At 37.3% G+C, this 26,401-nt stretch overlaps 1 protein-coding gene across 1 annotated transcript in view; it reads right to left on the bottom strand.

Moving 5' to 3' along the window:
- Positions 1 to 2,991: 2,991 nt before the first annotated feature.
- Positions 2,992 to 26,401, bottom strand: part of GEMIN8 (gem nuclear organelle associated protein 8) — a 37,648-nt gene continuing 14,238 nt past the window's right edge. The window contains exons 3-4 of the mRNA XM_063305101.1: positions 23,934 to 24,366; positions 2,992 to 4,214 (exon numbers count right to left, since the gene is read on the bottom strand). Of these exons, the coding sequence (XP_063161171.1) occupies positions 3,958 to 4,214; positions 23,934 to 24,366 (690 nt within the window). The 3' untranslated portion in view covers positions 2,992 to 3,957. The remainder of the gene's footprint in view (positions 4,215 to 23,933; positions 24,367 to 26,401) is intronic.

A 26,401-nucleotide genomic window follows, 5' to 3' on the forward strand; every position in this document is an offset into this window, starting at 1 on the left:
GAACACTGTGAAATGAAAAATTGCCCATTGAGGTTTAGTTATTGATTCCAGCAGGTTATTATGTGAAACTATTGTGTATTATACTGTCAAATTTCAATCAGTGTGATGACCTGAATTCAAGTGTTTAGAAGGGGTCATTGAGTTTCTACAGTTGACTCTCCTTTATGCTCATCCCCATGCTTATAAAATAGGAACACAATTTAATGACAAATGTAGTTACAGTAAGTTTAATTGCTTGAGAGATGTGGCCACTTTTGTAGTATCTACTAGCAAACTATACTATCTTGTTTCTGTATCGTGTTGAACTGTGGAGAAGGCTGGAATTGAAGCTAAGTATGAAAAAACTTATTTTTAAAAAAATTAAAAAAATTAGTATTGGGACGTGGTGGTGCTGCGGGTTAAACCGCTGCGCTGCTGAGCTTGCCGATCGGAAGGTCGGCGGTTTGAATCCGCACGACGGGGTGAGCTCCCGTTGCTAATCCCAGCTCCTGCTCACCTACCAGTTCGAAAACATGCAAATGTGAGTAGATCAATAGGTACCGCTTCGGCGGGAAGGTAACGGCGTTCCGTGCACGGACGGGTCTACGGACAACGCCGGCTCTAATGGCTTAGAAACGGAGATGAGCCCCCTAGAGTCGGACACGACTGGACTTTACGTCAAGGGAAACCTTTACCTTTACTTTACTATGAAAAAACTCAGCCATGAATTACAACCATGCTCGCTCACTGTGTTAACCCACAATTTGTTGATTAAGTGAATGAACAGCAAGCTGAATATACAGTGGATATAAAAAGTCTACACACCCCTTTAAAATGCCAGGTTTCTGAGATGTAAAAAATAGACTGAATGCTGTCATAAAATCAAAAGGTGCTTCAACGAAGTATTAGTCTAAGCACATGCACATTTATGCAACCACATTATTCTAGTTTTTTATTTTTATTTTTCCCCCCTAAAAGTTTTCAGTTTGTTTTTCAATTGAATTGTACAGCTTGTATGTTATATTAAAGGTAGAAAAAATTCTGAAGTGATTTATCTTGGTCTGATTTTTTTACATCTCAAAAACCTGGCATTTTAACAGGGTGTGTAGACTTTTTATATCCACTGTATACACTACTTTGTTTCATGCAAACAAGTAGAACTAAGCAGAAAATGCCAACTTAACTATATCTGAATCTGGGTTCCTAACTTATATTTCCCAAAAAAGTTAGGATCATAATGCAATAACAAATTGGTCTTAATTAGTCTTAATTCAATTTTCAATAGGCTTGCACTTCTCTCTCATCCCCCACCAAGTATTTTTTGGAGTGGGTGTAATTATGATTTGACTGCATCTTTACGCACAAGATAAAATTCTTAATTATTATTTTCTGATTGAAGAGACATATGATTTCAATTTCCTTCACTTTTCAAACTTATCATTGTACACATTATAGGAGGAAAGCTGTGTTAGTCTCTGGTAGACAATATTCAAAAGGAGTTTGCTAGTTACAGCTCACTTCACCAGATGCATTGGAGTGGCAGATGCAACAGAGTCGCTCACAAAAGCTTGTGTGTTTTAATAAATTTTTCTAGTCTGAAGAGGTGCTTCTTAGTTTTGGCTTTCAAACTCTGAATTGTTTCAAATAAACTTCAGGTTTAAAAATCATTTTTTAAAATACAAACATACTTTAATTGCAGCCCTTTCAAGAAGATTATTTAACAGACCATCTCTTTAAAAAAAATGAGCTGCTTTAGGAACAATCATTCTGTACTGTTAAAGAGCATACTTTCTGGAAATAATTCAACAGAAGTCCTCAATGAACAGGAAAGGAAACTGCCTTTTATTTTTTTAAGGCAGACACCATTTTGAATTTCCTCCAGACAACAGAACAAGGTTTTCTGGGAACCTTACAATAGCAATTACTCCAAAAGTTCCAAATGCACATTGTATTGTGCAAATTGCTCTAATTTATTCAAACAATTGTATAGGTAGTCTTTACTGATTTATTAGAAGAATTCATATGGCCGCCCAACTCAAACATTGTGACTCCAAGTAGTGTACAAGCAAACCAAGTGAAAACAATTTCAAATAAAATCCAAGATGTTAACAGGTGACTAGAAACTCACATTCCAGATGGGAACTCCAATCATCTTGGACCCAAGGCAAGAACCAAGCTTTTACTGCCTTTCGGAAGGCCAACTGAGTGTGATCATTCCAGTGGGCAGGGATCCCAACAGAATAGGCATACCTCCTGGGCCCCATTTGATGGTACACCCACTCTATTGGAGTGTCTGGGATGGGCAGATATCCTTGAGAAGAGGTAGTCCCACAAATTTTGGGGGTTGTAAGCTTCAAGTCCTTACTGTAAAAAAACCCTGTTATTTTCCACCTGCAAATATCTGTGAAACAGAAAAGCTCTTTTCAAAACAGGTGAAATAGTTGAGAAATCCTTCTTGTCAATTTGATACAGTATTAATTATAGATAGGAAAACACAGAGAGAAAAATAGACATGAACAGCAAAGTCCATCTGTGCAACTAAAACTTGAGTAAAACTGTTTTTTCCACAAAGTAAAAATTAAATTCTGTCTTGGAAAAGAGACTGTGGCACATTGGTGTTATAATCTATCAACATGTACTCCAAATGCACCATGTATAGCAGATGACTTCTATACTGTATGCAGAAATGAGCTGCATGCTAAAATGCTAATTCTTTGTGAAATAAGACATAAAATTTAAGCCCTTTATTGATATAGCTGCTAATTTTGCAAGGAAAGAAATATTACATAATAAATTATGCATTTTAAGGAGAACCTTTGAATGGTAATCTTGTACCATATAAGGTAATTTGAGTAGCAGGGAGGAAAATGTCTTATTTCAATTAATCAGACCTTTCGCCTTTCATCAGCACAGTACGTCTATGGAGGTTCTGCTTTGAGGAGAGAATTATCCAAAGGAAATGTTTGAAAACCATAAAACTTGTAACACATATTTTCACACATGAGACAGAAATGTCAGCCAGTTAATTTATTTATCCATATGTAAGAGTGCCTCTTTCTCAGTTCACAGGAATGTCAGCTTTGAACCATCTTTTTAAAAATGGATTTTGAACTTCTACAGCTACGTAGGACAAGAGAAAAAAGAGTCAGTGCCCATGGAGGGGAAATGAATGTGGCATGATTAGGATTAAGCCTTTGCTCCACTATATTCTTGATGGGAATTGCATGCACATTTACAACCCCTCCCCCCCAATAAATCCCTAAATGCCAAGTTTGATGCTTAGGCTATTTTCCATCCTGATCAGCTAAAGGCAACTTTGAACAAAAATGTGTATTTTAATCTGATTTTTTTTTTTTTTTTTTGGTTTGGTTTGGTGGTCCCATGAAAGCAGACAATGCTTGCTTCTGACTTGAAACCTTACAGCCCAACTTTGCATTTTGGAAGAGAAGCTTTCTCTACTTCTACATACCCCTCAGCACAAACTCACAAAGCTAAATTACAGTAGCTTGAGATATTATATTTTGTCCAACTAATTTAGATGTCTCCAAGAACAGAAACTGTTACAAAAAATAGTTACATTTAAAACTGTACAGCAAAACTAGAATAGCACTACAAACTTTTTAAAAAAGGGCTTTGCATTTTGATAGTCTTCAGCCTTTTCCCTAGCCCAAGTGAACAAAAACAAATGTTACTTCATTTCCTGCAAGGCTAAGGCATGCCAAAATTAAATTGGTTGAAATACCCTTTAAAAGGGAATTTTCCTTATCCCCTGTAGTACAAATGACCGATTCAGCTTTTCCTGTTGAGCTGGAATAGACTCTGGAAATTGGCAGACAAATTCAAAGTTGTGCTGGAAAGGGGAAAGGAAAATTAAAAAGGCCTTTTGCTGACTCTTGATTCATTCCCTTAATCCTTCTGCTTGGTTGAACAACAAGATATACAGCTCTGAATCTCCAAAAAGGGAAAGAGACGCATAGCTCAGAGTTTCAGAGAAATAATTGGCCAGTACTTGGGCTGTTTTTTATCACAATTCCTATCAAAATTGAGTTGCATGGTGGTCTCCATTGCTTGGATTTTCTTGGCATCCACACCATAGAGCTTTCTCATTTCAGCCATTCTTCTCTCGCCAGGCTTCTCAGCTGGGGGCTGCGCTGACCGGCCTGTGGACAAGTGAAGGTCATGGTCAGCTTCCACATATATATCTTGGTGTTCTGCCTCCAGCTGTTTCTGTTTCCCTATGTAAAACAGAACACATTTCATGAGTTGTTTTTTTTTTAATTATGGGAATCACAAATGATACCAGCATTGTACAACCTATGTATCTGTGTCTAAAGGTGTGTATATCTTTAAAACAAAAAATGTTCATTTATTTTTTAAATCCTTAACCAATCCACTATAAGCTGAAGGATACTATTACATAAAGGAGAACATTGCATCTATCTTACAACAATTATGATGATCACCAGCTCTTTTCTGGCCACAATTCAAAGCACTAATGTCATGAATCATTTTGATTTAAAAGATGGTCTTCTACTGTACCATTCTGCCCATTCCCTGGAGAGACCCCTTTTTGAAGTGCCTATGGTGGTCAATGGTTATATGAAGTAGGGATAGGCATCAACAGTTTCTTTTGTGACCACCCCTCCAGTTTTTACATGGATATACCAGTGTTGTACACTGGTTAGTGTCATACTAGGAGTAGCCATTCCCTAATTACATATAAATGGGGGGTGGAAGAGAGAAAAATAAAGGAGTGTTTATTGCAGTCACAAACCAGAATTCAAAATAAAACGTTGAAAATAATAAGAACAAAACAAAACAGGAAAAGAACGTTACAATTGATGATGGATTCACTGGTGGGTAGTCAGAGTGTGTCTAATTTTACACCCAGTGTAACATATACTTAATATATTTAGATATAGTCCCTACTTTGCCATTGAGTGACTTTGGACCAATATCAGAAGATTCTTGTGGGGATAATATTGACTGAATCTGGTGAATCAAGTGAGATACAAATAAATAGGGGAGAGTGTAATATATTCACTGTCCAGAGCCAGCTTGGTCTAGTGGTTAAGGCAATGGGCTAGGAACCAGGAGACTGTGAGTTCTAGTCCTGCCTTAGGCATGAAAGCCGGCTGGGTGACCTTGGGCCAGTCCCTCTCTCTCAGCCCAACCCACCTCACAGGGCTGTTGTTGTGGGGAAAACAGGAGGAGGAAAGAGTATTAGGTATGTTCGCCGCCTTGAGTTATTTATAAAAATAATAAAGATGGGATAGAAAATAAAATAAAAATAAAGTAATTCATGGCTAGATGAATACTCATGTAAGGATGCAATAATTATGTTGCCTTTTATCTGTTTTTTTAAAATATCCTCACCTTCCCCTGAGCAATATAAGCGCAATAAGTGGTTAAGATATAACAGTGTCAATACATTATAACCAAGAAATAGTTTCAAAAATATTGGGGAGATAAAGAATATAACAAAAGGAGATTGAAAAAATACATGTTGTTGCAATGCTAAAACAATTGGTGAAGAAATTAGTAGAGCAAATTTTAAATTGAAAAAGGGAAGTAATATTGTATATACAGAGACATTAAATTTTTAATGCCCCGTTAAGATGAAACCAACAGGCCTAAACAGTTTTCTAGCTGTGGCAGTAAAATGATGCAAACAGGACAGCATCAATTTAGCCAAAATTTTGCTAATGAAGACAGTTGACATTTTTAAGAGGAAAAGAATTTTTTTTTCTTTGCCATGCTGCTCAAATTAAGCTATCCTTGTGATACAGCTGCTTATATGGTTTATAGTCATCTGCTAAATTTACACAGCAATGACACTTACGTAGAAAAGATTGGTATTCAGGCAGATGTGTTGGGATCATTACTGGGAAAAACTTCACTTTATCATTAATATATTCAAATATTTAGACTTACACTTTCACAGAATATGTTTGGACTAAATTTGCCAGTGTTGAAGAGTAATTTGTTTACACTACTCAGTCTACAAACCCACTTTGAATGCTAATTTTAAAGGGCTGGTATTTAGAAGATAATTATAATATATCACAATGATAATAATTATAATAATGAAATGCATTTTTATAAAAAAATTAACATATTATGGATGTTTCTGGCATGACTTTAAAAAATACTAAAAGCTCTTGTCTTAAATCCTTATATATACATCCCTTACAAAACACCACTATTTTGTGGAATTTTGCCAAAAGCACATCTCTATAAGAAATGTCCACATGTGCTTTCCTCCTTAAAGAACAGCTGTGTGAGCCTAAAGTCATACCGGTTCTTACTTATCATTTCCAGCAGTAAAAAGGAAGATTATTATCTTCAAGGAGAACATTCTTTTAAAATTGAACTTTCTACCCTTCTGATCATCCTGGAAGTTCTCAGAGAAGTTAACAATTGTTTAAAATTAGAATAAAAATAACTGTTTTTCTTTAAAGGAGCAGCACATTTAAAAATATGCTATTGATAGCCAAGTGAACACACAGTTCAATCCTAAAGCTCTAGAACAACGTATTTCAACCTTGGCAACTTTAAGATAGGTGGACTTCAACTCCCAGAATTCCCAGAAACTGTGTTGGTTGGGGAATTCTGGGAGTTGAAATCTACCTATCTTAAAGTTGCCAAGGTTGAGAAACACTGCAGAAGTTCCAGGAACATGAAAAAGTCTTCAACTGTGCCAAAAAGAAACACACACACACACACAAACACACACACACGCACACAAACATGATCCAGCGAGCCTTCCCAGGGGGAGAGTTCCAAAGTTAGAAGCTACCACTAAGAAAGTCCTGTGTTTTAACAAGCATCTTGAACATATTTTAACACACAAGCCACATGGGAGTGGGAAAAGTGATTCAGGGTTTCAGAATTAAGCACTTCAAACATGAATGCTACCAACCTCTCTCTACTTTGCATCGCATTAAAGGAAGGCTGATGGGGATTTAAACTGTTGCTAGAAAATGACTGTGGTCTGAGTTTGAACAGCAAAATCAAACTGAATCCAGACTAGTCAGAAGTACAATTGCGAGCAGCACTGACCCAGAATTAGGGTGTCATCTAGATGAGATATTCTTGAAAATGAAGGTTCAGAACTTGGGAGTTCTTGAACCTTCCTGTTTAGATCTTGGCTATGGTCAGGCCTTCTTTTGTGCTGTGGAGCAAGGCATGGTTGCTCTGCCTATTCCTGGAGAAACCACTTATGGCAAAAGTCATGCATGTCTTCTTTAACACATGTAGCCTGTTACAATGTCCTTTAGAGGGCTGCCTTTGAACACCTTTGGAAAATTAAATTTCTGGAGCAGCCTGGCTGAATACAGGAAATTCAATCTTGTTTCAAGAGCTGCAAGGCTTCCTAGTTGTTTCCAGTTCCAATTTAAATTGCTGCAGATAATTAAGGCCCTGAATGGTTCAGGTTCAGGCCATACCATCTTCTCCCATTCAGATCTACTGGTTAGTAACACCTTCAAAGAAATCGGATTGTTGGAGCAGCCCCAGAATACACTTAGGTTGGGACTAGGGAGAGAACATTTTGGAGAACCAGATCTGGGCTTTGGGACTCCCTTCCAAGGGAGGGCATTCATTTCGTCGTGAATCACAGTTCAGAAAGCTATTTTGTATGCAGTTTCAACTTTACTTTTTAACCTGCCGGTTGTGTTATTTTCACGTATATTTTTCATTAATGTTGTGACAGCATTTTTTAAAGTGTTAAATCTGATTGTTTGAATGCTATGATTATTGATATTATCAGTTGATTAGTTAACTCCTAGGGTGTACCTTAGGTCCCCATCTGCCTAATTATCTAAAGTGAAAATAGCTGCAAAATGACTTGCAAAGAGAACAGACCCTCTTTGCAAGTCATTTTGCAGCTATTTTCACATTTAAATAATGTATTGGGGTTGCATGTATTTGTCCTCCCCACCCCTCGGTTATGATGTTTTGGAGTCTAACTCCCAAAACTCAAGTGCAACCTCAGTCCAGAAAGATTTGTGTAGTTCTGTCAGTACAAACGTTACAGTATATTAAGACTTATATAAATGTATGTTACTGAACAATAACCAATACTATCTATTCCAATTCCCCTAGATTTGCTTCAGGGAATCGGTGTAATCTCCAGGGAAGATTTTGCAGACATTCAGAACTCTACAGGAGAAAAGGGTGGGTGGATGGGCCAGAAAGTTCTGTTAGTTAGCAGAAGTCCTTTTGTCAACACAGATGAAGACTATTTCAGCTTGCATTCAGAGTTAAGCATCTCACCATATATGCTTCAGAACATCTGCAATGTATTTCATGGCTGAAAAAAAGATACTCTCTGCAGTTCACAAAACAAATTATACTACATTCATGGAAAATAGATACTTAAACAGTGCAATCAAGTATCACAGTTTTAGGATTTATTCCTTTTCTAGGTTTCAGTGCTTATTGTTAGCCTTGTCTCCAATTTGCACTGCTTCCCCTGAAGGAATATAAACAAGTGTGTCACTGTTCCTTGGGATACTACTAGAAGGGGAAAAAATCCTTTGGATCCTGTTCTTCAAGCATTGCATGCAAATATCTAAAGGAGAAAACAAGTCTTAATACCCCTATTTATTTAGCCTTCAAAACAGTCTTTGACTTCTGGTGACTGCCTGGACAAGTCCTGCAGTTTGCTTGGCAAGTTTTTTCAGACATGGTTTGCCATTACCTCCTTACTAGGGCTGAGAGAAAGTGACTGGCCCGAGGTCACCCAGCTGGCTTCATGACTAAGGTGAGACTAGAACTCAGTCTCCCAGTTTCTGGTCTGGTGTCTATAATCACTACACCAAACTAGCTGTCATCCCTCAATATGATGTTCGTACAACTTTTTTGGATGGTTAAACATTCCTTTATGCCAGGCCAAGTTCACAGTTTAGCCAATTAAGAAGTAAACATGCATAGTCTGTACAATCCAGCAAAGTCCTGAATTCTTAACATCCTCTGGCAATCATGGCTTTAATACTACTTTTCAAAGTTAATTCTGTATTAACTAATTAATTGATATTATTACTGTATCTGTATACTGTAGCTTTCTGCTTTCTATTATAATATTTAGAAACTTTTGCACATAAAATTTTTTCTGTAAATTAGAATGAGAACCTGTGGTTTTCTTTCTCCTCTTTCTAGTGAAAACAAAGGATTAAAGTTCCAACTGGGGAATGAAGGGTTAAACTTTTTTCTTTCCTGAAGGAGAACTAAGCTGAATAAAAGCTGTAAATATAAACATTTGTTCCAAGTTATGCTGTTGTCATTGTTTTAAGTAACTAATTCGTAACATTGGCTAAAAAAAGTTAGAATATTATTAAATTCCCACTGGCAGTAATTATAGAGGAAACTTGCAGGAGATCATTTACACAAAATAATAGAAAATGTGATACACTCTTTTTATAATCAATAGATACAACAATAGCAATATAGCCATGTCAGTGCATGAGAAGAATTCTCCTTATACCTGAAAATCTCAATCCTAGACTTTCTTGCCTCTGGCAGAGAGTTCATATGATAGGAATAAAAGCAAGTATGTATGTAATGTAATGTAAAGTATGTAATGTTCTTGAATGTTGTATCTACAAATAAGCTACAGTAGAGCAAAAGATATTCCTTTTGAGCATATCAAACTTTTCAAATTGCAATTATCAAACAATTCTGACACACAACTTCAAGTTCTGTGTCAGTTGCACCCATCTCTGGACCAGAAGGCCCTGCTCATGGTCACTCATATCCTTGTGACCTCCAGACTATACTACTGCAACACCCTCTATATGGGCTGCCCTTGAAGAACATTCAGAAGCTTCAAGTGGTATAGAATGTGGCGGTGTGAGCAGTTAATGGCACTGGTTATTTGGTGCATGTGACACCATTGCTGTGTGAGCTGCATTGGCTTCCAACATGCTTTCAGGTGTAACTCAAGGTGCTGGTAGTTACCTTTAAAGCCCTCATGGCTTGGGACCAGGTTACTTACAGGACTGTCACTCCCCAATTGTCTTTACCTGTCCTACCCAAACTGGCAGGAGAGGCATGCTCCGGGTCCCATCAGCTACGGAGTATTGGCTGTGGGGCCCAGGAAGAGACCCTTTTCTGCTGTGGTGCCTTCCCTTTGGAACATCATTCCAGACTAGCCCTGACCCTGCTGGCCTTTCATAAGGCCTTGAAAACTTGGTTTTGTATTGGCCCCCGGGGTGTGCGATAGATCCCATCTCTTGGCTTTGTTGATGGCTGTTTGTATATGTATTTTGATGTGTATGTGTCTGTATGCATACCTATATCTATATTTAGCCAATCCAAAAATCTGAAAATAATTAAGAGAGAAAGACTTTAATTTTTAACGTAACAGCTATAGCACAGCATGCATTTTTGTAGTTTATCTATTTTATCACAAGATGCCTAGTCACATATGTGATATAGGCGGCTATATAAATCAAATAAACAAATAAATTATTTTTTCCAAAAAGCATTATTGTATATGCACTGTTATCTGTGGTATGGGTTCATTTCAGAGACTCTGAAATGAACCCTCTGATGTCTTTTCCATAGTTGATAAAGCTTTAATTATTATAATTATTGTTTATATATACAGTGAACACATGCCTTTTATTATAAAGGACAGTCCTTTACTTCAGCAAGCTGTCCTTTAGATTTATTGATTTTTCAAAAACACTTTTGTCCTTTATTTTGGTCATTTAACTTTTACTGTACAAATGGTACTACTTAATGCAGTCACATTCATGTGAAAGATATGGAAACTGAATTGTCTTTTTAAAATAAATTTACATATACTGTTTGATTTTAGATATTTTTATTAGAATATGTGTTTTTGTAAAGTTTTTCTTGGTTTTGCTCTTGAATTTTGCTTTGTAAAGCAAAGTTATAAACATAAACAATTACTTTTTTAAAATTGTCATGAACCTCTTTCAGATTTGCCCCCTTTTAGGTTTGTCTTTTATTTTTTCCAGTTATATTCATAATCTTACTTAGTTTCATCTGTTCTTAAATGTGGATAATTGCTAGTTGTTATTAGCTGCCTTAAATGCCTATATGTAAAAAAAGCAAGAAGTAACATTGGAATAATAAATATCAATTACTAATATGAAGTTACTAAAATTACTAACACATCAACACGTACTATTCTGATTTTTTAAAAAATATGTCAACCCAACTCAAAGCCAAGGTTTTTTAGGATGTTAAGGAAGACATTTTGGGTTTTTTTTTAGCCAATCCCTTTATAGTGTTCAAATACAGAACCTATAAACAGCTATACTTGTGATATTTGGAAGATGGTGCTCCAAAACGTGGATGTGATTAGGAGAAAAATTAAGATTAAAATTAAATATAATTACAGTGTGGGAAACTTTTAGAGAGTGTGTCTGGGGGCCACATTCAAAATTTAGGCAGACTGCACATTCTACAATGTTGTTATAGATCTTAAGGCTACACCTATTAAAAATGTCTTTCAGTGATAATAACAATGTTAATAACAGCAATTAATGAATGTAATAAAAAGTTGTTTTTTTAAAAAATGATTTTATAGCCTTGACTGCTGAAAAAATGGAATTTTCTTAAGAAGAACTACAATACTTATTAGCTTTGATCTAAGATAACCTTTCTATAGGTAGAAGGGCTTCTGTAGAAAGCCTCTAGTAATAGAAAACACAAGGAAATAGAAAAAAAAGTTTTTGTGTTTCTCTTGGCTGATCTGTAAAAATAGTTATGCCTGTCTAATGTCAAAAAGTCATGGAAAGAATTGGACTTCTGGTAGGGACATGGCGGACTGAACAGCTATGCCTGCGGGCTCCGCGGGCAGAACTGACAATGCGGCAGGTTTTTGGGGGCTCAGGCAGGTTTTTCCTGAAGCCCTGGGATGTTTCCATGGTCAGAAATCGCTTGGAATTATCCCATCTGTCCTCCAGAACGGCGCCTTGCAGCCAGCGGATCTCAAACAGTAATTGCGCTAATCTGCTAAGAGACACTGGGAGGCTGGGATGTCACCATTTCCAAGCTGTGCTGAAGCCTTAAAGGGACATTAAGACCGGTCACCCCATTTCTAAATCACCGTGGTTTTTTTTTAAGTTTATGTACCATAAGAGAAGCTTTCTATAGCAAGGAGAAGCGATCTCTCTTGGTGCGTATCATTATTTTGGGGATTAATTTTTATAAAACCTTTTAAAGCTTTGGCTTGTTTCCCATCCAAATACTAAGGAGGATTGAGAATCAATAATTGCCTCCCTGCTATTATTTTTGCACTGAATTTGAAGAATTTAATATTAATATCCTACATGTTGAGTCTGCTGTTTTGAACCTTCAGCTTTCTGCTGCCACTTCACCTGGGGAGCTGCCCATTAATTTTCCATTAACTCCTACTTTTGCTCGTTTATATAAGGGGCACCTGGGTCATAGAGAATTTCAAGCAAACTTTCTCAGAGTTCTGTTGTGAGCTTAAAGAGATTTTTTTTCAATTCCTCTCAAGTTATTATGCAAGATATTCCGGACATTGTAGAAAACATCAGCTCTAAAATGCGTCAACTGGCTGGAATGTCATGGAAGAAGCTGAAGAGCTCAACAACAATAGAAACGTTTCTACTGACAGCAAAATTGAGGCTTCTGTTGAAATGCCAGACGACGACCTGATTGTGGAGCTGAAGGAATTAAAGGGACAGATTGAATTGCAAACTATAAATGAAATGGTTTTTCCAATGGAATGTTATGGGCAGGAAGAGGTCTTTTTCTATGGGAGGTTTTCTGCTGAAAAGTCGGAGTTTTTAAGGGGGACAGTTGGGCTGTCTGATTTTTTTATGGAAAATGCTTTGTGTGTACTGTGGAGATAAGTAAATGCTTTGCTATATTTTGAAGTGGGGTAAGGACTTTAGAATGTTCATTTTGATTGATTTTAAGGCTTGTTCGACTTCATTCCTTTTTAATGATTTGGATTAAGATTAATAAATTGTAATAATAAATGTTTGGTTTTAGGTTTAATAGGATTAAGATTGTTATAATTGTAGCATTATTAATTATAAGAGTGGACAATTTGTATGTTTTTTAGTTTGGTGTTTATTATAGTGGAGAGAAATGTATAGAATAGTGGTAGCAAGGAAATAATTAAATAAATGTCTTTGGGGGGAAGTGGATTAGGAGGTTTATATATTTCTTTTTGTTTTAAGATAAGGTGGGGAGCAATTGTATTAAGTGATTTTTATAATGTGCTAACGGAATTATTTATAGAAATAATGTGATTTTGGTTTGATATACAGTAAGGGATTATGGAAGTTGCTGTACATTCTTGCTGTTAAAAGTCAGAAGTCACCTCTTTATGTAATCCTTAAAATTCTTTTCTTCTCGTGTTTTCACACCTTTTTAGTTTTTTTCTTTTTGTAGTTTTTTTTTCTTTTTTGTAGTTTTATCTTTGGTTTAAATCTAATAAATTTTTTATAAAAAAATAATGGGAAGAATTGATGAATTAATCCTCAATAAATTCAAGGATTCTTAAATTTTAAAAAATAAAGCTAACACAATGCATATTTGACCTTGCTTGTTGTTTACTGCTACTCTGTATCATTTAGTCACATTCATGCCTAGTTTTAGAAGGAAAAGTTCTAATTTCTCTGTGCATTTTCCTTGTTTATTTGTTCTCTTAAAGACATTTCCAAACACTTTGTTTCTTTTGATAGAAGGTACTAAAACTTATTTTAGTTTCCTTTACATGCAAACAGAATTATCAAGGATTTTTGAAGGCAAACAGATTGCCTTCAGAGAGGTCCAAGGTACTGTGTTATCCCAAATCACTTGATGTTGGATTTCTGTCCCAGGAAAGACAAAATAAACCACTGACCTCTTTATGACATCTGAGACAAGGCTTGTGACCGCATTATGACAAGTACATTCTACTATTCTGCAATGTTTGATTCATAGTAGTATTTCAGAATTAAAACAGAATAAAGTATTGGCTGTTACAAGAAATTATCACATTTGCAATTCTAAGATTCCATATAGATCAATTGATTTTGCATTGGTTCCTGTTCCTATCTTTGCTGACAGCACTGATGAAGTCAGTAATGCATTGCATTTAATGGTTACTATTCTACTTACTTGATTTTCATTCATACAGCTTGGATAATCATTAGGATAACTCATCAGTATATTAAACTAGATGATTAAAATAAGGAACTTTTAACATACATTTTCTAATTTGGTCAAAAACCGTATTTTGCAGCATTTTAAATTATAATGTCAATAACTAGTCCATTACAGATTTAATTAAGTTTACAAAGAAGATACTGACTTCTCTAGAAGGTTTTCTGAAAGCAAATGCAACAGATGGATTACTGTATAAAATTGGATACTGTGTGGGACTTTAAAAGAATCTTTTCAGTGTTTCAGCATACATAAGCTGAATAATATTTCCAACCAACATTCCATTTGTGGCACTAGGATGAACAAAGGAGAACAGCATAAGTGTAACATACTGCCTCTGTAACCCCAAAATGAAAGTTTCTAAGAGTTAAACAACTATTTGATTATCAAGTTAGCTTAAAAAGTAGAGCAAGTATGCTACTGCCAGGAATAGAACCTCCAGCTGTCTAGCAGCTGTCTAAGTAACTGTTGGTATCCACACAAAAGGATAATATAAGTTTCACTGATAGACATAAAACTTGTCTCTGGAAGTCTTTTTTTAAATAAAATTGTTTCCATGCATCTTGGCAACAAGCCTGTCAGTTTTGCAAGGGGCCCCGTGAGAGGGCATAATTAAAGTGAGACTTCATGCAGTGAAATATACTTCCTACCCCTTTCTTCTAATTGCCCTTCATATTTTTTTAAATGTCAAATTATTTGTATCTAGAAATCTGTATAAATTTCATATTGTTTTAGATTAAAAAAAATCAACCCATTAATTAAAGCTTCCATATTAAATCAACTGCACCTACACTCTTGATAGTTTTACAGGACTTGAGCTCGAAGTCATCTACACGGCCCAAGATCATGAAGCAAAGGCATCTGATTCCCAAAGATTTCTTTTGACTGGATACTGGCTTTGTCTCCTGCTTTTGTTATCCTTTTTGACTAAAGTTATGACCAAACTCAGAAAACTGAGCTCCCTATCGGAAAAACTCAGGGCTGTCCTGTCGTCATTTAGCCATTTTGTGGCTACAGACATAGCAACTTAGTTCCACCTGATACTCCTGCAATTTGTTGTTAATAATGCTTTACAAATTTATGATGTGTTGTGACAATGCTTGCTAAGATAATAGCTTGATCATTAGATAATTATCTGTTAGATTTACACACATAAAACTATTTATAAGTCTATACATATACACATAGATACACACACACATAGATACACACACACACTTCTGACAACAACACTCTGGTGTAGGTTGGCCCCAAATCAAGACAGTGAGTTTTCATGCCTGAAATGGACCTGAACCTAGATCTCCTATATCCTGGATTACGACCCCCGTGCCATCCATTCCTGTTCTCCTCATTCCACCCTTTTACACACAACCAAAGAATTCAAGTTTTGTTTTTGCTTTTCCTCAAATGAGATTTAGCTTACTGTTTGGGCCAAAAAATGTGGCTTATAGGAACTACAGTTAGTTTGAAAATAGCTTATTTGATGCTAACTTTAATGTATGTTAACCAGTTCATTTACCAGATTTATATCCTGCCTTCTTTCCAGTTTGTATACTTAATGACACAAAAAGCAAAAGCAAAGGCCAAGACTTTTTAATTCTTCTCTGCGGCTACACGGAAACTTGTTGAAAAAGTATGAGCTTGAGGTATAAACGGATGCTCTTAGAAAAGAGAGCACACGTATGTGCACCTGATGCCAAGTGTGGGGAGACACAACTTCCACAGTGCTTTGACCATGATCAAGACAATTATACTTTTCAGTGGAGGGTTTTCCGAAGCATCTCTGCACAATTCTGTAACCCAGAAGAATATTAACTGAAACATAACTGAAGGATTCTGCTATTTATTTATAAACAGTAAAGGAACTGGCCAGACCTGCTGAAGTTTCCTTGGGAAAAATAAAAGAGGAGAGTTCCCACCGCATAGCATAGCAGTTTCAACCTACACATTGCAAGCATGTAGCCACATTTACAACAGCAACATGAGACAGCCAGCTGTGTAGCTATTCAGCTGTGGCAAGAAGAGAAAATTATTCTAAGTGATATTGTATATCACTAAGGGGACAGTCTCACTCGTATGGCTGACTGAATTATTGGTCCAGCCTTACTCCATCACAAAACTTCTCCAAAGGATCATTGTTTGTTTTCTTTATCAAGACATGAATTGCAGCATAGACACGGAATTGTCATTTGGTCATAGGCAAGCTGACAAAATAAATTATTTATTTATCAGGGGAAACTGAATATTTCAGGTTTATTTTTGTCTTTGGGATAAAAGTTTAAAATCCTATCACCGCCCTGAAGTTTCACTTATTTTCTACAGACTTCTCATGCTTTTATATGACTGTAACAGATTCAGAGTTTTAGCATATTAGGAGGTAGGATGTATATTTTTATCATCACTGATTTTTTATTAATTTTGTTTTATTTATTCTGCAAGCCCCCTTGGGAGAGTTTTGTATGCTGAAAGGGGAGCTCTACCATATAAGTAATATTTTAATACTTTCACTGGTAGTGAAACTCCCCTTCTTCAAAGAAATAATTTCCAACTTTCCAATTCCATTCTTAATGAATACATTAGATGGCTCCAGAATTAATTATATACATAACCACACACACACACACACACACAATAGGAAGTAGTAACAAAATAAATAAACCAGCAGTGAAATTCCGATGTATCTTTCTCTGGAAAAATTAATTGACAATAAAGCAAGGGGACTGAGAGAAAGCTGGACGTTCCTGAGCAGCAGCACAGGAAACAGAAGTAGCAGAGGAAGGGAATGACTTTTCCTAAGAGATGCTCTTGGCATTAATATCTTCTTTGGTCAACAGATGTTTTTACAATCTCCCCTAGAGAGAGAAAACTAAAAAGAAATATTTATAAAAGACTACTGATGCAGCTGCAGCCTTTAGTAGATTACATCCATTAGAAGGCCCAATTCACAAGACTGCTTAGGATGGGAAAGTCCTAAACTATGAAAAAAGTCATCCTCTACTGTCCACAAAGAGCCTTCAGTAGGTAGCTCCCCCATACCTTCTTCATAGCATTTGTCTCTAGAATTTTGCTAGATAACTTTCATTGTCAATGACTTTCTAATCATTTAAGTTTTTTACATGTCAGTTGTACACAAAATACAACCAATAACATTTGCTTATATGTCTCAATGTTGGTACTTTATAGCTTTTGTCGTCCCAAATAGATAAAATCCATTTCCATTAAAAAAAAAACTTGATTAGGGATTTATTTTTGATTTTATTTCTTTACCATATGGAATTACTGTTAAATGGAACAAGGTAAATTTTCTCGCAATGCAGTAACATGCACACTATCTTTTCCATCCTCTTCCCATATAGACACAAAGTTATAAGAAGATGTGATATTACAGAAGCCAGAGACAGAAGCTTTAGAAGGCAAAAGACTGTAAACATCACTATGGGTCAAAGAAGAAGAAAGTGATTCTCCCAATTGTCATAAACATTCAGTGTCATTCTTCTGTACACCTGCTCATCCTCACTCTCCTCTTTTTTTCCCCATCTAATAGTACTTAAGCATACAAATGTCAAATCAGTTACCTTAACCGAAAAAAATGTGCTTCAAACATAAAGTCACAAAATCACAACTGCAAAGAATAGATGGAAGTAATTGTTACTATCTCAAAAACTGAAGTAAAAAAGGTCTGAAAAAAATGAAACATGGGCCATGCTGACATTGATAGCCTTAAGAAAGCATAATAGTTCCACATTATAAGTATCTCAGGCTCTGGCATGCAATATGTGGCTAATATGATAATCACAATACCCTCCTTCTCTAGTCCAAAGCCTTTGCCAAGTCTACAGCAGGAGTAGGTGGACTCATGACGGATGGAAAAAATCAGACACAGTCCTACTATTTGACAAAATATAATTCTATCTTAACCCACTTGATATACTGATTACAGCTTGAGTGGATTTAAGTTTTAAAAGTCCAACAGAAGTAAAATTGAACAAGGAGAGTCATGATGCTATTTACACACTGTTCTTTGGGGACCCTAATTTCTGCACCATTCAAGAACAAATAAGCACAATCTCATTTTATGAACTGGCAGATGAATAAAATTTAGATACAGAGAAATCTTGCAACAAAGCATGGATGTGCTGAAATGTAGGTGATTTCACTTTTAATCCAGCAATTAAAGAATTTTTGGCAAGCCCTTTTTCGGAATGTTATATTCTTCTTTAGTTTTAAGAACAATGTCTTGGATTACCTAAAAGGATTAGTCTGCTGTCTCAAGTTCCTGATATCCAGAATTTTTGAACAGTTTCACAACTGAATGTTGAATACATCTGACAGGTGCAATAATCTGGAAAAATGACTTCATGCTTTTAATAAATAGCCTCTGGGAGGTCATTCAAACACATTCACAAAACTTCTCCTGCAGGTTAGAATTACAAGCTCCACAAGAAACATAGGAGCGATACAGAGAGTTGCCAATATTTAACAAAACAAATCATTAACCTATTAAATAATTTTAAAGGCTAGTATGCATATATTTTTATAAAAATACCTTGTTGAACTGATGAACTCTGCAGGAAAGAAATGGAAAGGAATATATTGTTGCTTTAAAAAAAAGGTAGAGAAAGCATGCAAAACATGACTTCTGGGATTCTTCCCAACCCTTCCACCAGTAATGGCCATAGGAGGCATCTGTTTCTTCTTTTGTACAATGTGTTGTATCCATGTCTAATCAGAGCAGGTACATACACATTGCATGTGTGTGTGCAAATTCTGCTTTCCACACATGCTGCATCTGTGTGCATGTACGCACTGAGAAACCCAGGACCGCCTGTATATGCTTATGATGGGCCACAGGACCAAAAGCAGGGAAGGTCTCACAGCAGGTGATTTGGCAGCATTCTAAGCACTCCAATTGACTCCCTTGCAAGCATGCATTTGGGGGACTTTTTCTTCTTTACTGTCCCTACCTAGATGTAGCACATTTTCAAGTCTGAACTTTCATTTGTTGGCTTCTCCTGTGATTTTTCAATGCATACAGACACCTACGTACAGTACGTACAAAAACACAGAGAGATTTGTTTTGTTTTGTTCTGCTTTGCTTTCAGAGATTTATTCTTATTTAGGCAGAATCCTGAACTCCTTATGTTACTTCTTTACAATATTTTGTTGGCTTGGAGAGAATAAGAACCAAACCATTGTGCTTGCTTTACCTGAGGGTCATAACTGTCTATTGTACAATGAGGCTACCAATTTGGCATATTATAAATGTTGAGCTATGCACTGTTCACACAGCTAGCGTGGGGCCATTTGGGAACCTGGCACGTGACATGAATTACAAAGAGAGGGCACTTAAGAGGAATGGAAATAAAAGATGGGGAGGGTGGGTCTACAGGCAGGAGCAGGGGGAAGTGATCTCATCCTTATTGAAATGTTAAAACAGGACAGAGTTTCAAGAACTGCCAGCTTTCGAGAAATATTCTTAACTTTCAAAGTGAGTTGTTTCAGTCCATGTTGCCAGAAGTAAAGTACAAGTGCAGAAAAACCTAAAGACTGTCAAATCTGAAGCAGATCCTGGGATGAGGGGAGAAAGCAGGAGGGAAGGAAGGTAACAAGTCATAATTCAAATTAATACAGTGAAAATGGATCAGTCTGTACTGCATGTTGCAGCACATACTGCTTCACCACAGACAAGATTTTACACGGTGTATAGGCAGTATAATCAGCCCAGGCGCATTTCTGGTTCTTGACTGGGCAGGATACTGAGGGTCTGAAGTCTGGCACAAAAATATTTAGGTGGTGGTTGGTCTTTCACCCCTATTTCAGGTGTTATTTTGAAATGCAATGGTTCATGCTGGACAGAATATGAATACTACATGGAGTCCTGGAATGGAAGGATTGGAAGGAAACTTTGGAGAATATCTAGTACAACCTCCTGTCCAAGTGCAGGAATGCGCTACTACAGTATCTCTGCAGATGGCCATCCAGCCTCCAGCAAAGAAGAGTCTGCCCTCTCTTAAGAAAGCCTGTTCCACTGCTGAATAGACCTCCTTGTTATAATTCTATTCCCCATGTCCAAATAAATCTGCAATTAGGTCTGCAATGAAATCTACAATTCTATCTGTAATCTAAGTCCACTGTTTTTGGAAGAATACTGAACAGGACTGCCACACCTTCTATTTGACAGTCCTTCTTTCTCTGAAGACATTTATTATACCTCCTCATAGTCTTCAGGCTAAACATATCCAGTGCCTCCAATTGTTCTTATACATTTATTCTTCCAGGACCCCATATCATCATGGTTGATTTCTTCTAGACATATTCCAACTTGTCCATGTCTTTTTATTGTAAACCGCCCAGAGCCCCTCTTCTGGGGGAGATGGGCGGTGGCTAAATATGAGTAATAAATAAATAAATAAAATGTGGCACTGGATGCAATATTCCAGAGGCTGTTTGGCCAGCGTAGAACAGAAAAGAACTATACTTCTGTTGATGCAGTCTAGGATTACATTTACTTTTTTTCCACAGCTGTCAGTGGGCTTAGAGAGTTCTGAGAGCCTCTCCACTATGTCTTTGACAGAGCCTGGACAGTCATTTTGGTCAGACATTGATGCCTGTGGCAGCTGCTCTTCATCTGGGGTCCAGACCCATTATCATCAGCCACGGAGGGTTTGGAATCAATTCTAAAGCTCAACAACAAAGGAGCTATTCTAGGCAAGCCTGGTCCTTTGCACACACTGACTGGATAAGAACAGGGTACAAATGTTGGCCTGTCCCTTTTTTCCTTTGACCTCCATGCATTCAGCTGAAGAGAAGCTTTACTTGTATTTGAATACAAGCATCGCTCTCCATGTGAACTGGGAGCCTGTTTTATGTGCACTGAGAGTTACATTCACCTTCAAGTCAATTGAGGACACTCACTTTCAGACTTTCCATCTGACTACATGAAAGTTGGTGAGAGTAAGAAGCAGGGCTGTTTGTGTGGCCTCTTCCTCTATCCAGCTTTAAGCTCTCACATATTCGGTCAAATGACAATATTCCACCAAGTGGGGAGGAGATATTTACTTTATATCCACAAACCATTTGTCTCCCCATTTCACAAGACAAGAAGCTCAGATCTTTTAAATGATTACACTGTGGTATGCTATCAACCAATAAAAGTCTCTGAATTCTGGATTTAAAAGCATGAGCAGGCAAGAGAAGCTGTCTTGTTCCCTGGGGAATTTTTAGAAATTTGGATTGAGGATTTGATAAAGAAGCCAAAAGGACATGCACATAGAGAGAACCATCGTCATATAGTCATAGGAGTAAGGAGGGTGTGTGTGTAAATAAATAAATAAAAGATCTGATGACTCTCCAGCCCACTTTCCCCCAGCATAGTCCCTAGATTAAAAAAGCCAGCCAGATTCACACAACTACAGACTTTAATGCAGAACTTATTAAAGGCAGATAATCTGCTGACATTTAATGAAAATGATGTGCAGCTTCTTCATCTTATACACTCCAAGGGTTTTCTGCAGAGGATGAATGATGAAATGAAGTAATGAAGTAATGTGATAACAGCATTTAGCTTAATCAAATTCTATCCTGAAATTTGTTCAGCTTAGAACAGTCATCTGCAAAATCAATAGCTCTGTGAAATTAAATGCATCTCTTCTGCATTGCCAGATTCCACAGGGTAGCCAGGTGGTGGTAGCCTTCCCAAATTATAACAGAATTGGAAAGATAGATAGATGCTCCCTCCCAATCTGTTTTTATTCTTATTAAGTACCATAGCAGTTGAGATTCTTGCTGAGTGAGAAGTTATGCTATTCTAGAACACAGGAGCTATAGTTTGTGAGTGCCTCAGTATAAAACTCACAAGGGAGAAATAATTTCATTTAGTCTGTGTATTGAGCCAATCAAAGAGAAAGCTATAAAAGCTCTTTCAAATCCAAGTCATTTTAAATAAAAGGATTACACAGGAAAGAAGATGCTTTTAATTTGTGTAAAACCTTTTCTCCTCAAACTAAAAGTTCTATTATTTGGGGGGGGGGGATTTCCTGTACTGCATTACAAGCGCTTGAAGGATAAAGATGCATTGAAATCTGCACTGCTGGATGAAATCAAGTAAAGAGAAAGTAAATGGCTGATCTGTATGATATGCTACTCATGGCTTTCCTCCAGGCTTCAGCAATGCAACTAGGAATTTCCTCTGGACCACTTTAATAATCTGTTATTTAAAATGTAAAAATATCAAGTTGGTATTAATTTTAAAGAGAAGTATTCTCTGTGCACAAATTTCAGAGCGTAAGGCTCAGGCCACAGAAAAGGGTGCTTTTTTAAGTTCCAACATGTTGTTTTGAAGGACAAACTATAAAATTGCCATGCAGACTATTTCTCTTGCCATGGCAGCCAAATCCACAAAAAGCAGAACACACTTTTAGCAGTAGGTTTACAAATCCCATATTAACAGTGCAACTGAAACTCTCCCCACGACCCGGGTTCGATCTCAGTGGAAGCTGGATTCTCTCTCGGGTAGCCGGCTCAGGTCAACTCAGCCTTCCATCCTTCCGAGGTCGGTAAAATGAGCACCCAGCTTGCTGGGGAAGGCAAGAACTGGGAAGGGCAATGGCAAACCACCCCACTATAGTCTGCCAAGAAAACACGAAAGCGGCATCCCCACAAAGGGTCAGACATGACTCGGTGCTTGCACAGGGGACCTTTCACTTCACAAATATTTGGTTATATATACTCAGATTCTAACTAGGCTTGAAATTCCCCTGACACTTCAAAGAGCTAAAGTAAAGTAAAGGATTTCCAGTGGTAACACAACCAATATGAGATTCATTTCCAGAAAAGGCTCCTGGCCAGTTCTTCTTTATTATGATACATGCTCAAAAGAAGTGGTCAGGAGAAAAGGTAGCTTGGTTAAATGCTATTTTACCAAAACATTTGGGATCCAAATTATCAACACATTTAGTAGGTGACAATCACAGTATGTAAATGGATTTATACTATGCCTTATGGATATAGTTGAAAAATCAATGTATCAACTTGGCACTTTATAAAAAAAATATTAAAAGTTGGGTATTATCTTTGATTTCATACAATCTAAGAGAATTTTAAGACCAACCTACACAAAACTGCAAAGTATTATTTCTCTCATCAGCTTCCGAATGAAACATGCATGAGAAAATGAAGGGGAGGTGTGGAGAAATCCCAGTTTTGCTTTTCTGACTTGGTTAAGAATAGCTAAACCTGACCTGATCATGAACAGCTAAACCTTGAAGCTTGCTTTGTCTATTACATAAGATTTTATCTTTTTTTTTTCTTGGAAACAGTCAACCTCTGAGAAGAAAAGCTTAAAATCTCCTAAACCTTTTATATCACAGGCTCTTTTCTCCTGCAAGGAACCATTGCTGATTATGAACTAATATGAACTAATACTGATAATCACTAGCCTAAATCAGCTATTAGAACTGTACTGGTTGCTCAGCGACAGTGAAAGGTATTTATTGCCTAAGCTAAGTGGCTCAGGTAAACCACCACCACTTTCTTATCTTCTTTCATTCCAAAGCAGCTGGAAAAAAACACTTTGCAATTTTGTCTGGAGATACTGACACTTTGAGTGTAACTTACCATTCCCAGAGCTTACTGATCACCGATTTGTGAAGAGCTAACAATGAAAATCCTATCTGCAAGATTTCCAGGCTGAGCTCCCTAGACAACAGATGGAATCCACATGTGGACGTAAAAAGAAGGGATAAGCAATATAAAAATAAACTGATGTGAAGAATAAGAGAAGGGAACACACTCACGTAGTTCTTCCCGGTGTCGCTCAGTCTGCTCAAAATAGTTACGGAGCTCTTCTGTGATTTCCATGTTGCTGAGGTCACACTCTATGTCCTCTTCACCTTCAGATTCTGAATCTGTTTCAGAATCTCTCTCTGCTGCTCTCCTCCTTCTGACATAATGCAGGCCATCCTGAGGCCTTGGAGGATAGCTTGGTTTGCTGTCTGAGATGGAGAAGCAAGATGGACCAGTTCTCCATGGAACACCTTCATCCCAGTCAGAATAACGCTGATGTTGTTTGGAAGGATGAAATGATGGATTATATAATGATTCCATGGCTTTCCTATAAGCGTTTTTATGTCTATACATCCACTCCATAGCTTCATTGTAATGTTTCCAATATCTTGCATACATTTTTTGAAAATACCATGGTCCTATGTCTTGACATAACAAATTTGCCTAAAAAAGTGGACAAAGAAAGTTTAGCAGTGTAAGATCTAACTCTATAAATAACGTTTTTTAAGGGTCTCAATTTATCTAGAAAACATACCTGCTGTAGCATGGCATAACATAGCATATTACTTTATTACAGTTGTAATCGAAATTATTCAACCCCCATTGCAAATCAAGTTGATTGTCAAAATGTACAGACTTTCAGCTGTTTGCAGTGGACAAATCAAACAAAAGCAATTGAAATAGCTCAACACAACAAATGCTCCAAATGGTGTCCCGAAAGTCAACTGAAAATGCAACTCATCATGACTTCCCCAGTCTCAAAATTATTCAACCCCTTCATGGCAAGCATCTTCAGTACTTAGTAGAGCACCCTTTTGCTGTTATAACCTGCTGCAAATGAGATGCATAGCCAGACACCAGCTTCTGGCAGCGTTCCTGAGGAATCGTAGCCCATTCCTGATGAGCATTGGTCTCCAGTTCAGTAATATTCTTGGGTTTGCATGCTGCAACCACCTTCTTCAAGTCCCACCAGAGATTTTCTATGAGGTTCAAGTCAGGTGACTATGATGGCCACTGTAGAATCTTCCAGGACTACTTCTGCATCCAAGCCTTAGTGGAATATGAGGTATGCTTGGGATCATTGTCCTGTTGGAAGGTCCAGTGACGCCCAAGCTTCAGCTTCCTTACAGATGGCATGACGTTTTCTCCTAGGATTTCCTGATACTTCAATGAATTCGTCTTGCTGTCCACACACTGCAGGTTTCCAGTCCCAGAGGATGCAAAGCAGCCCCAGAGCATCGCAGAGCCACCACCATGCTTAACTGTAGGCAGAGTGTTCTTTTCAGCGTATGCTTCATTCTTCCTCCTCCAGACATACCGCTGATCCATCAGGCCGAAAAGTTCCAGCTTTGTTTCATTGCTCCACAGAACAGAATCCCAAAACTTCTGTGACTTATTTATATGATTTTGAGCATATTGGAGCCAACTTTTCTTGTGCTTTTGGATCAGTAGTGGTGTACGTCCTGGAGTCCTGGCATGAGAACCTTCTGTGTTTAGTACGCGGCTTACTGTGCTTGCTGAAACCTCAGTGCCTGTTGCCACCAAGTCTTGCTGTAGGTCCTTTGCAGTCACTTGAGGGTTTCTCTCCCCCTGCCTTCTCAGGAATCTGGCTGCAGCCACTGACAGCTTCCTTTTTCTGCCCTCTCCAGGTAGTGTAACCACTGTTCCTTTAACTTTGAACTTGTGAACTATGCTTCCAACGGTGTCTCTAGGAACATTCAGTGCCTTCACTATCTTTTTGTATCCTGTTCCTTGTTTGTGAAGGGCGATGATCTCTTCTCTTACCGTTTTGGACCATTCTTTTGACTTAGCCATACTGTATTTCTAACATGCAGTCAAACGTGACACTCAACAAACCCCTAGCCAATTCAGGTATTTCATGTGTACCAGTTCAAGCTTCACCCAATGAAGCCCTTGATTAGTTGCATTGGGTGTGCTTGAGACAACACCTGTTTTGCATACTGTATGTGTGTTGTTGTGACGGATTCTATTCAGGGGGTTGAATAATGTTGAGACTGGAGAAGTCATTATAAGTTGCATTTTCAGTTGCCTTTGGAGACACCACTTGAAGCATTCGCTGTGTTGAGCTATTTCAATTGCTTTTGTTTGATTTGTTCATTGCAAACAGCTAAAAGTCCGTACATTTTGACTATCAACCTGATTTGCAATGGGAGTTGAATAATTTCTATTACAACTGTATACACAAAACGTAAGAGAATAAGAAACACACAAACAATATCCTGTCTTGTCCTATCCTATCCCAAAGCTATTATTCAGCCTAATTTTTAAATATGTATCATTAAATAAACATCCATCTGAAATTGGATGCAACTAGGGACATTCCAATAGTGATAATCAGGAATGTCAAATGCAACCAATAAAATCATGGAGTACATTCTTGCTGCTCCTACATATACTTATGTGTCTATAATAGCTTTTTATCTCAATATTAGGGCTGTCAAAAATAGCAGACTCTACC

The sequence above is a fragment of the Candoia aspera genome, chromosome 5, assembly GCF_035149785.1.
Source record: "Candoia aspera isolate rCanAsp1 chromosome 5, rCanAsp1.hap2, whole genome shotgun sequence".
NCBI lineage: Eukaryota > Metazoa > Chordata > Lepidosauria > Squamata > Boidae > Candoia > Candoia aspera.